The 12,111-nt window shown below is 49.7% G+C and overlaps 1 protein-coding gene across 1 annotated transcript; it reads left to right on the top strand.

Moving 5' to 3' along the window:
- Positions 1–1,068: 1,068 nt before the first annotated feature.
- Positions 1,069–11,077, top strand: OTP (orthopedia homeobox). Its single transcript, XM_025388489.1, has 3 exons — positions 1,069–1,253; positions 2,539–2,948; positions 8,994–11,077. Exons 1-3 carry the CDS (start codon positions 1,217–1,219, stop codon positions 9,522–9,524), a joined length of 978 nt encoding a protein of 325 aa, XP_025244274.1. The 5' UTR covers positions 1,069–1,216; the 3' UTR covers positions 9,525–11,077.
- Positions 11,078–12,111: the final 1,034 nt, after the last annotated feature.

The following is a 12,111-nucleotide window of genomic DNA, read 5'->3' as shown; positions in this document are numbered from 1 at the left end:
TGATTTTACTCTAATAATCGTAATAAAAGCTTATAGATTTGGCACTAATTACATAAATGCCTAATGATCTTGAAAATTACTGTGGTTAGAAATATATTACTAATCTAAACTTTGTTGTTGGCTGGCTCTGAAAAATCAGAACATTAGAAATGGTTCGCTTCACTTGTGCAAAGCACTTTAAATTGTTCAAGTAGTTTAACATATTCAAGAGGAAAATAAAGAGCATTTAACTTTATTTACAGCCTTAAGTGGAGTTGGGAGCCGAGCTGAACTTAGAAACTTTGACCAAAAGAGCGAGTTAGGGGCGAGGATACGGGCGTGGGCCAAGCGGAAGAGCGGCATCAGGGAAGAAGCCCGGTGAGAAGGGTGCATGGCGCTCGAACCCACACTCCGCGAGGGTCCCCGAAGCCGACAGCAGGCGCTGGCGGTGCCAGGGAAGCCGACTCCTCTTTGCCCTCTAGGCCCACAGTGGGGTTGGGGTTCGTATAGGCCCCTGGGCACAGCCAGGGCGCGTGGACCCTAGGCGCAGGCCTGCTGAGCCACGGCGAAGTCCAGGCGCTGTCTGAAGGCCGCGGTGTGCCCTCGTCGCGTCCTGGGCTGGAGGGCTAGTATGAGCGGCAGGCCCAGAGCGCGCAGGTCGGGGCGACTCTCAGGTCACGCCAGGGTCACGGCCCGCTCTGGCCCCTGCTCTGCCCTTGCCCTAGGAAGATGCTAGCTCAGAGGCACAGAGCTACGCCTTTGAAGCGCGCGGGGCAGGCCAAACGGAAGGAAAGGGGAGCCTGGAGAAAATCGCAGGGAAGAACTAGAGGGAGCCGGGCCCAGAAGCTCAGGGCGAGGCAGAGGCGGCTGACGCTGCTTTAGCTCCTGCTCCGGGCTGGAGCTGCCAGGGCTGCCGCCGCCGCCTCCTTCAGGCGGGCGCAGGCGGGCGGGCGGGCGGAGTGGGGGACTCTCCGGGCGCTGACATTTGCAGGCTGCCCTCCTGATTGGTCCCCTCGCCGAGCTGCTCACGGGTTCATTCAACTGTTAAGCACCTCCCCGTCTCTCTAAAGGACATTATAATGCAAGAAGCCCCCTTTTTAACCACAAACCGAATTTTCTTTCATTTAGGTGATCTATATATATCTATATCGTATAGCTTATAGCTTATATCTATTTTAAATAACTTAAAGCCGCTAAAATTTGGGGGGGAACAGCTTTCGCCCTGGAGCGGTGCGCGATGCTGTCTCACGCCGACCTCCTGGACGCCAGGCTAGGTGAGTGCGCGCCTCTCGCCCGGGCAGCCAGGAGAAGCCGGGGCAGGAAATTGTCAATTTGTTCCTTATTTTACCTTAATGCGACCTAAATGGACTAATTTCTTTAAAAGTAATTGTGCTGCATTAAAGTTTAATTTGATTTAACATCGCCTTAAAAAAAAAAATCTATGGAATATGTAGATCCAAGAAAGGAGTTGGGGAATGTTGTTACTTTTTGGTTTTCTTATTTTTCTCTTCACCCCTCCCCCACCTTTTTTTTTTTTTTTTTTTTTTAAGGCGATATACCCCGTGATAATTTGTTAGGAGGTGTTTCTCTCTTTTTTTCTCTCCTGTTTGTTTTGATTTGGGATTTCTTTCTCCTTCCGCCGCCCCCGTTTCTCTCTCCCCACTACCTTCTTCTCCTTTTCTAAGTGTGGTGTAATTTGTAAAAAATCTGGCATAAAGGAGAAGCTGCTGCCATCAAGGCGGATTTGCTAAGTGTGCTGGTTGAGAAGGAGAGACGCTAAATTCAATCTCACAGTCATCCCCCCACCCCCAGCTTCTGCAAGGGATTCGGCGTTGCCAATGGCTGTGAGGAATGCGACTTTTATTTCTCTGGAAAGAAAAGTTGAAATCTCTAAAGTTTGATTCACGGTTGTCCATAGAGTTCACTCGAGCTTCCTTAATGCTATCTGGGTTGCTGGGCTCTGGGTTTCCGGATTGGGAATCTTTGGTGATGGATGTGATTCCATTTTCCAAACACTTTCTCTGATTTGAGGGGGAGGCGGAGCTGATTTGGGTTGATTTCGGGGGGTGGAAAGCTTGAAGGCTTATTCATCTTCCGAAAGTAAGAGGGAATCGGCTGAGGGCCGGAGGTAGAGTTCGTCAGGCTGACGAAGCGCAGGTGCCGAAGCAACCGAGGAATTAATTTTCTTTCTGTACCGCGCACCCCTGTGTTCAAACATTTGCTCTCGATTTCCTGGGGCGCCGGGGGTACGGTTTATGGAAGGGATTCAAAGGCATGTTTCATTGCCCGGACTGGGAGTGTTTTATTGTGGGACAGACGAAAGCTTGCGCTGTTTACTCCGGGAGCCGGCTGCGGAAAGGGCAAAGGGCCGGGATATGTTATTCCAACCCGGCTGTCCAAATTCTGGGGAACCCAGCGGAGTACCCTGGGAATTTCTTCCTTAGGGCAAGCGTGGGTGCAGAGGGGGCAGAGGACGGGTTGAAGGAAGGCTGCGCGGGGAAAACAGCCCCTCCTGGCATCTCCAAGAAAGTAGTGACCGCGATCCCCTTGCCTCCTCAGGTATGAAAGATGCCGCCGAGCTTCTGGGCCACCGGGAGGCGGTGAAGTGTAGGCTGGGCGTGGGGGGCTCCGACCCCGGGGGCCATCCGGGGGACCTGGCGCCCAACTCTGACCCAGTGGAGGGAGCCACTCTGCTGCCCGGGGAGGACATCACCACAGTGGGCTCTACTCCGGCCTCGCTGGCGGTGAGCGCCAAAGACCCGGACAAGCAGCCCGGGCCCCAGGGCGGCCCGAACCCCAGCCAAGCCGGCCAGCAGCAGGGACAACAGAAGCAGAAGCGCCACCGGACGCGCTTTACCCCCGCACAGCTCAACGAGTTGGAGAGGAGCTTCGCCAAGACTCACTACCCCGACATCTTTATGCGTGAGGAGCTGGCACTGCGTATCGGGCTGACCGAGTCCCGAGTACAGGTACGCGGGGCTTGGGCTCTGGGACCGAAGGCAAGGACGGGGCGGGAGGATTTGGGTAAAGGGAGCAGGGTCTTCCCTTCCCCTGTCGAGATCCTGGGCTGCGTTCAGGCTGCCTGTGCGTTCCTGTGTCGAGTTATTTCCTACTCTACCCGGAAACTGGTCCCCATCGCCATCCCCCAATGGACACTCAAGGCCCCTGTCTCCGGCCGGTATAGCGACATCCCGGAAGAAGCTCCTCAAAATCGAAGCCCCGCGTTGTTGGGCTACAGGGTTCGCCTCCTCCGCCTGAGAAGGCAACCTCAGCGCCCCCTGGGCGGCCCAGCCGAGCGAGCCCCTCAACTCCTGCTCGCGTTATTGACAAGTATTACCCCCTAATGAGTTTGCGTTAAGCGTTTGGATGAAAGGAGGAATGCAACAATTATACAGAGAACAAGAGAAAAGACCAAATAAGGCGAATGGGCGCCTTTTTAAAAAGTGCTACACCCAGGTTTCACGGCGTGGCTTTATTAAGTATCACCCTCCCTCTGCACTCAGGCGACATATTCCTAGCTTTGATGTTTGCAAGGGGTTTGAACTTTCGTAGTCTACCAGTGCGCTGGGTGAGCCACACAGCCGGTGAGCCCTGTTTTGTTTTGAAGTCCTCTAAGGAAGCTGGGGTGGGGGAGGGGGAATGAAGGCTTTCTGCTGTGGATATCCTGTCTGAAGAAGGGGCATTCAAAATGGGAAAGGCTGACAGGTAGTAGAGGAAATCGTTGCTGACCCCTTATTCTCCTCCAACCGCTCTCCAAGCTGTAAATTATATATAACCTAGAAAATCACACCTATAACTTTTCTGAAAACTGGGGAATAAAAGTATAAGCCTAGTGAAACCCAGATTTTTTTTTATCTCTTTTTGAAAGAATGAAGACAACATATCAAATATTTTATGGACAGGTGCCCGGAGGTGAAATTCCAAGCGCCGGTACTTACCCTTGAGCTATCCAGGGTGCTGAAAAATCTTCCTTTGCCGTCTCGGACGGTGGTATTTTCTGTACGATATCCTGGGTGTCATCAACCTGGTAAATTTGTTAAACCAGTGCTACCTACTTTTATAAAATTAACTTTAAGATCTTAGTTACTTTACATATGATCTAAGAAGTAAGCGATGAGAACGTCCGCAATCACAGCGTTGAATATTTCTGTCTCAATTCGGCATTTTAAAGACAGTCTAAACGGAAAAAATAGCGCATGCTTCTGCTCTAATAGCAAATGAATATCATTGGGGATTTAAAATGGTCAAATTAATAAAGTAATATTGATTAACATAATAATTAGCATTTTTATTCAGTATAAGTCTGGGTGGTTTTTGCTAGTGAAAGGCCTAGACCATGGTCTTTTAAAATTACACACTGAAAGAGTACTAATTGCGTAACTGTAAACATGTATTAGTAATGCTTTTCAAAATTTTTATTTTTCATCTTTTAGAAAATATCTGAAGTTGAGTTTGAACCTTTACATAAATATACAATTTCAATACTTCCATCAACACTGATGACAGTGCTTGCTTGTAGGTTCAGTCTCGCAAGTTAGAAATTCATAAATTTGGGGGTTTTGTCTCTTAAGAGAAATACTATCTATTAATTCTTGTTTTAAAGGGGAAAATGCTGTGTCTTAACCTAGACATACTGGCAATTAGTTTAAATTAAAATAGAACTTAGAATCACAAATAAAATATAATTGAACAACTGATTTTATGAAAAAAGAAAACGAGGTCTATTAAACTTTATTAGGTCTTCCAAAGGTTAATGACAGTTCTTCTTTTAACAGAAAAAGTTGTAAATGAAATAAAATATAAGCTATGTAACAGAAATAGTTATTTTCAAAAAGTACACAAAAGAATGTGCAAGAAGAAAGAGACAAAGTACTCTAATTGTTCCAGCATAATGTTCAAGCAAAGATAATAGCTTGAGCCTGCTGATAAACACAATTTAATAGAATGGCAATTTCAATATTTTTAAAAATAATGTTCCATAGTTTAAAAAGTAATCAGATCAACATAACCTTCTTAATTAACTTTTCAAAATGATTAACATTATGTAATGTAATGCAAAAATAATTTATGGAAAATGTATTTACTTCACTATTCACTGTACCATTGCTCCTTGACCAAATTCAAATTAAATTGTAATTGGTTTATGTTCTTATATGATCAGTACTTCATAGTTTTCTTTATAGTTAACAGATTGCCACACATTCTTTTCAGTATGTAGGCCACTGCGCTGATTAAAAATTATCTAAACATTTAATTCATTGCAATTGTATATTTTTAAAGATGCTTTTTGATTCTAGACTAAATTATCCAATATACTTGTTTTTATCTTTATTTGGTATATGTCACACTTTTAAGTATTTATTAAAGCATCTCTACTCACATGGAGGCCAATTCCATGTCTGATATCGCTCCTCTTTTCTGGCTAGTATAATAAAACCATTCCTTTTATAGCATGCCATTATTAGAAACCAATTTCAGAATTATTTATAACCTGGAATGGCTTATTAAGCAGCAATGTGAGAATCATGCAAATTATGTGATCAAATGCAATATAATAAGCATAATCATTAGTCTCTAGCATGGATTAATTAACTTTCAATATTTTATTTACATAAAAACCAAATCAGTGAAATAACTTCTGCACAGTCAGGCTTGCCTTTCAATATTTTATACGAACAAAAATAATGTGCTGTAATTCCATTGACCGTGTCCCCCAGAATGGCCCTGTCACCTGCCACATCTTAATAGGGGGACAAGCTGAGAGTATTTTCTAGTTTTCTAATGGAATGAGAAATTGCATTTTCTTCCTCTCCCAGCACTATTAAAGTGTAATGAATTCGGCCCAGAGTTCACGGCTGGCTGATCGAAATGAACCTGAGATCTAGGCTTTAATACAGCTCCCCAGATTTCCTCCAAAATCTTCACATTAATCATTTGCTGGATTCCAATGAGATCTTCATAAAGCATTTGCTTCAAGGGGGGGAAAAAGTAATATTCTCTCTTTCTCTCCCTCTTTTTTCTATTTCTCAGTCATTTATAGTTGGGGAATTAAACGGGCTATATATTTTAAAATACATTTACAGTATGTCTATATTACTGTAACAGCAGATATCATGAAAGTGGATTTTTAGATTCCAACCTCCATTAGATTCTCACTGTTGTATTAAGCATTTTCCAAGAAGAGCTGCATTTCAAACTGAGTACAAAGTTGGCCCGTGGCTGTGGTTAATATATTTCCTGGAGTTGTCATCTGTGCATTCTAAAAATCTCCCTTAGGTTTTGCCTGCATTTTAATCCGTCATGCTCTAGTTTTCAAGTGGAAACATTCACATTTAAAAAACATATGCATCGTAGCTTGGAACGGAGGTGCTCAGACCCCATGCAGATTTTTTTTCCCAGTCCCAGTAAGCCATGAAACATAAAAAAAATTTGTAGCCATCATTTGACTACTAACCCTCAAACATAATTGAGCACGATTTTTCGATTATTTCTATAATATTTAGTTCTTTAACAGCTGTTCTTTTCCGCCTGTGCCTGAGCAGATCCTAGATTCAGAAACCATTCTGGTAGTCGCATTTTCTATTGAAATTCTACTGGGCTATCCCTCCCCCTCTTTCTTTTTTCTGCTCCTTCCCTCACACTCCCTCCCCTCAAACAAACATTTTGGGATTCACTGGCACTTGCAGGTTGTTAGGAACCGGTCTTGATTTTTATAACACACCTTTCAAAACATAATCCGGGTGCGGCGTGTAAGGTATGGGAACTGTTTAGTCACAGACACCGTCCCCGAGTCCAGCCTTGGGTGGGTGCTGCACAGCGACTTGCGGCCTTAGGTCTTCTTGCTGTGCCTTCCTTTCCTCCTGAGAGTTGCTCTCCGCCTAAGACCGCTAACAGCTCAATTGGGTCTCATTGATCCCGTTCACCATCTAGAGCCCTGCTGCCTCATTAATCCGTTGTGCCACCAGCTCAGGGGCTGCAACTGGGAAGAGACGAGACCTGTTTACCCATCGCCGACACTGGGATACGCAGCAATCTGCAAAATGGGGTAGAAACCACAGGAAGAAAGTGGTAGGCGACGGCGCAGGCACGGTAGAAAGGCGAGGGCCGGCCCCAAGTTGGGGGAGTATTCTAGATGGCAACACCATTCACACTGGTAAGCGTAGAGTACGTCTACGCTTGCCTGGGCATGAACACACCGCTGAACATTACTGGCTCACCGAGACTGAGGGCAGGTATGTCCATACCCCTGATACTTTAGCTTGCAGAGTAAACACTAAATAGGTTAGATTAACGGATGCACAACGTTTTTTGCCACGGATATGTTGGTCAAATTGCGTTGGCCAAATTCTAAGAAGAAACTCAGTACCTGAGTCGTGTCCCACATCATTTATATTTAGGCAGAGTAAACTCCAGATGACTAGATTTTAAACTGCAAGTCTTCCAAGCAGGCTTGCTGGCAAATAATAATAATAATTATTATTATTATTGTCATTTAAAAAGATCACATTCAAATAGGGGGAGATGGGAGTTATCTTGGATTGGCAGCTTATGTGGTATCTTTCAGGCAGAACTCTTCTTCTGTGATAGAGGGCTTGACAAGCCTAGGCAAATTAGCCTGGCAGGGTCTGTAACTCCTGGGCTACTGTTTAAAAAAAAAAAAGAATAGGAAGGCCGTTTTCATTTGGAGTATATTTTATCAAACTCATTTCCCTGAAAAAGGACGTTTGGGTTTGTCTGAGCAAAATTAAATTTGATTCATACATCTGGTGGTGAAATGTGACATCCTTTAATTCGTATTGGTCCGAAAATTTGTTTTTAGTTTATAGATGAAATGGGGGCGACTTGAGGGAATTGGAGGCCTTATTACTTGGGACCCTTAGTAAATTCGTGAAAGGAATAGACTTGGCTGGGCGTGGTGGCTCACGCCTGTAATCCTAGCACTTTGGGACGTCGAGGTGGGTGGATCACGAGGTCAGGAGTTCAAGACCAGCCTGGCCAACATGGTGAAACCCCGTCTTCACTAAAAGTACAAAAATTATCTGGGCATGGTGGCGCGTTCCTGTAATCCTAGCTACTCGGGAGGCCGAGGCAGGAGAATTGCTTGAGCCGGGACCCGGGAAGCGGAGGTTGCAGTGAGCCAAGATCGCGCCACTGCACTCCAGCCTGGGCTACAGAGCGAGACTCCGTCTCAGAAAAACAGAAAAACAAACAAACAAAAAAAAACACACACAAAAAAAACAGGCTTGAAGGCTCCAGGGGCTCAGTGAGCTGCGGTAACTTGTTCCAGCACACTCGTACAGCCCAGAAAAGGGTGTCCATATAGTGGTTTGGGAATGAGGCACGGAGAGTTGTGGCAGTAGCACCAAGCAGTATGGGAGGAATCGGAAGTCATGGTGGCGACCCAAACAACACTGTAGCTCAGTGGCGCGCACTTTCCCACGCAGATCACTGTATTAACCTCTCCGCTCTGTCAACCGTGGCGTTAGGGGTTTTCCTTTGTCTTTCGATTTTGAAACTGACTATGTCATCCACGGCCCGTCATCAATTTCCAAATTTCCAGCGTTTCTGAAAATTCTATAGCCCATCAGTGTTATAAGGCATGCTATTAAGCCACATGGGTACACATGTTTATCTTCATTTGTACACCTGTGGGTCGAGCTTTGACACATGCCTGATTGCGGACCTGTGAATCTGTGCAATGCACAGAATGTGCAGGGGCGTGGTGAAGACTGCACACGTTTGGTGTGTTTGCACAGTGCGTAAACGCTCCGGGGCACGAGCTCTCAGGCGCGCGGGACTCCGCGCTTGGTGGGTGCAGGGGGCGCCAGCTGGCAGGAGTTGGTGGGGAGCCACAGTCTCCGACTGGGTATGGGGGCTTGTCGGGCCGGTGGCACTTGTTCCTCCCGGGGCAGAGCGGCTGTATCCGAGGCGGGTTGCTGGGGCTTAAGCCCCAACTCCCCAGCCGCCGGGCCGGTTAATAGCGCCCTGTCTGTCTCCCGCCCCGCCCGCTCCAGGTCTGGTTCCAGAACCGGCGCGCCAAGTGGAAGAAGCGCAAGAAGACGACCAACGTGTTCCGCGCGCCCGGCACACTGCTCCCCACGCCAGGCCTGCCTCAGTTCCCGTCGGCTGCCGCCGCCGCTGCCGCCGCCATGGGCGACAGCCTGTGCTCTTTCCACGCCAACGACACCCGCTGGGCGGCGGCCGCCATGCCGGGCGTGTCACAGCTGCCTCTGCCGCCGGCGCTGGGCAGGCAGCAGGCCATGGCGCAGTCGCTGTCCCAGTGCAGCCTGGCAGCCGGGCCGCCGCCCAACTCCATGGGCCTGTCCAACAGTCTGGCGGGTTCCAACGGCGCGGGGCTGCAGTCGCACCTCTACCAGCCCGCCTTCCCCGGCATGGTGCCCGCCTCCCTCCCCGGCCCCAGCAACGTCTCCGGTTCGCCCCAGCTCTGCAGCTCCCCGGACAGCAGCGACGTGTGGCGGGGCACGAGCATCGCCTCCCTCCGCCGCAAGGCGCTAGAGCACACAGTCTCTATGAGCTTCACTTAATGCAGCCGCGCCCCGGCCCGCTCCGCCCCCAGCACCGCCCCCGGGGCCGCCCCGAGGCCCATCCGGTGCGCGCCAGGACCCCGGCGCCCTGCCCCGTCCCGCCCCGGCCTCCACCCCGTCTCGTTTTGTCCTCGCCTCTCTCCTCCATTCGCTCGGGCTCAACCCAAGCCCCAGCCCGCGAGGCCTCCCCTCCACCTGATTTCGCTCGCCCGCGGTCCCCCGTCTCCCGGCCGCCCCTCTTCCCTTCCCACCCAGCTGCGTCCCCGGCCCAGTCTCCAGCGCCTCAGCCCACCCTTCCCGCCACCCCGGCCTCCCCTCTCGCGCTAGCCGTGCTCGCGCCCTCCTCCCGGCCTTCTGACTGGCGGCGTTCCCACCCACACCTTCGACGCGACGCCTACGACCCCCCTCGCCCGCCGCCTCCCCTCTGGTCCAGTCTTTCCCCACACTTCGCGCCCCTCCTCCCGCGCCCGGCAAAAACCATCCTTCCCGCCATTTTACGTACCAGGGAGTCGACTCAGGATCTGAAATCAGACACCAATGGACTGGTTTGTGGGCAGAAACACACACACTCGCACTCTCGCTCACGCTCAGACGCTACACGCGCGCGCGCATAGACACGGTGCACCTAGGTCACACACGGACGTGTTCAAGGGACAGCACAATGTTAGGGATTTTTGTCTTAAAGGAGGACAAGCATCTGCTACCAACCGCCTCATCTGAGGGCCCAACTGATATAATTTGATTTATCCTTGTACTTTCCGAGATCCTGTCTTTCTTTCCTCTCCCACTACCCTACCCTTGCCCAGTCCACCCAGTCACATCCGTGCAGCCCTCTCTTGGCTTGCAAGAGAACGCTTTTATTTTTATTTTATCTTATTTTTATTTTCTTAAGCACAACTGTGTGAGGGTGTAGAAGGGAAGGCTTCTCAGGAGTAACGTGACAGTGGATTGGGTGGCTGGAGTAGACTAAAGCAGTCATGTGATGAGGAAGAAGTGATCTGACCCATTTTGATAAGTCTTTATAAGGAAGAATAAAATAAACGTGTAAGCAAAATTTTCTTTTGTAAAAGCAAAAGCCACATCTCTTTTCTGGATCCTTCAGGACTGGGGTTTGTTTGCTTCCTTTTCCGTTTCTCTCTTCTCGCTGCTCTGTGCCCTTGGTTGTTTTGTGGTGGTCCTGTCGTCCCTCGTGCCCCTCGGCCACCTGCTGGCCGCCGATGGGGGCACTCGGACATCTACAACCCTGCAACTTTGTACAGAGAAACACAATCAGCTCTTTCTGCATGTGCTGGTCAAATCCAAACCCAGAGAACAGAAGCGCTTTCTAAGAATGAACAAACATGTGAAATAGGATGTTTTGTGTAGATAAAGCATTCTTGTTACATACTGGTCAATTTGTGATATGTTTTAACTTAATGTCTGTGCTTATTTATGGAATTCGGTTTTCTTAATAAATGTTTGAGCTAATATAAAGCATATTATTTGACTTTTCCGGACAAGTTTATATCAAGTTAAATGTAAATGGATAAAATAAAATCATTTTCAGTATGTGATACAGAGAATCATGGGTTTTGGTGTGACCTTGAACGGCGGGAGGGTTCTCCTGGGGGGAGGGGAGGGGCCAGTCTTGGGAATGGTTATATTCGCTGCAGTTGGCTGGGTCCCGGCGTCCGGGACGCGTGGGCCCTTCGCCCTGCACTGGGCTTAGGTTCGGTTTCTGGGCTGCACGGTGAGGTCTCCGCGACGGGGCGGCATGCTGGCGGCGTGTTGGGGCGCCGCTAGCGCCCCACGCGAGCTCTGAGCCTCCCGAGTCTTCCGGGCCAACCCAGGTTTCCGAGGCCCAGGTGGGGCTCCGAGCGTCGCTGCCGGCGCGAAACGCAGGGCGCGAGAGTTTCTCGGATGAACGGTGTCCCTGGGGCAGTGGCGCGGAGGGCGCCCCTCGCGGGCTGCGTGCGCGTGATGGGGAGGCGGTGGGTGCGAGGGGACCACAATTGGCACCCTCGGCTTTCCGAGCCTGGAGCTCTGCTCTCCGGCGCCGCCCCAGCCGCGTCCGGCCCCAGGTACGCAGTGGAAGCGAGGCCGCGGCTCTTGCCTCCCCCGCGGCCTAGGCCTCCTTGGGGCTTTCCCTAAGGCAACGGCGCCCCTTCACGTCCCCAGACCCAGGCTCCGCTTCAGATACCCGGGGCCTCACAAGCAGGGGCAAACGCGCTTCTCCCGAAGAGGCGTGTCCAGGACGACCCGCGCCTACCAGGGCTCCCCCAACCCCAGGGCTGCTCTGGTTTCCTCAGGGTCCCTGCTGGCTGCCAACTAACCTCGACTTCAGCCACGTGCTCAGGGGACAGCCCCAAAGGAGTAGGAAAAAAATGCTGTTTCTTCGGTCGGGTCGGCCGAGGGGAAGGTTGCAATGTGTTTTAAACTTGGAGGCAAATCGATATCACAGGCTTCCTTGGGAAGGCTAACCGAAATCAATCTTGTGGTTTGAAATTTAATGGTCATTATAGGCATTGAGAGGACACCCTTTTTCCCACGGGAAGACTTCTCATTCGGTTGCCTCAGAGCGTAAACCCCAAAAAACACCCTCGTGCTG

Source organism: Theropithecus gelada, chromosome 6, assembly GCF_003255815.1.
Source record: "Theropithecus gelada isolate Dixy chromosome 6, Tgel_1.0, whole genome shotgun sequence".
Lineage (NCBI taxonomy): Eukaryota > Metazoa > Chordata > Mammalia > Primates > Cercopithecidae > Theropithecus > Theropithecus gelada.
Note: the sequence above shows the minus strand (reverse complement) of the source record. Positions and strands in the feature narration are given on the sequence as shown.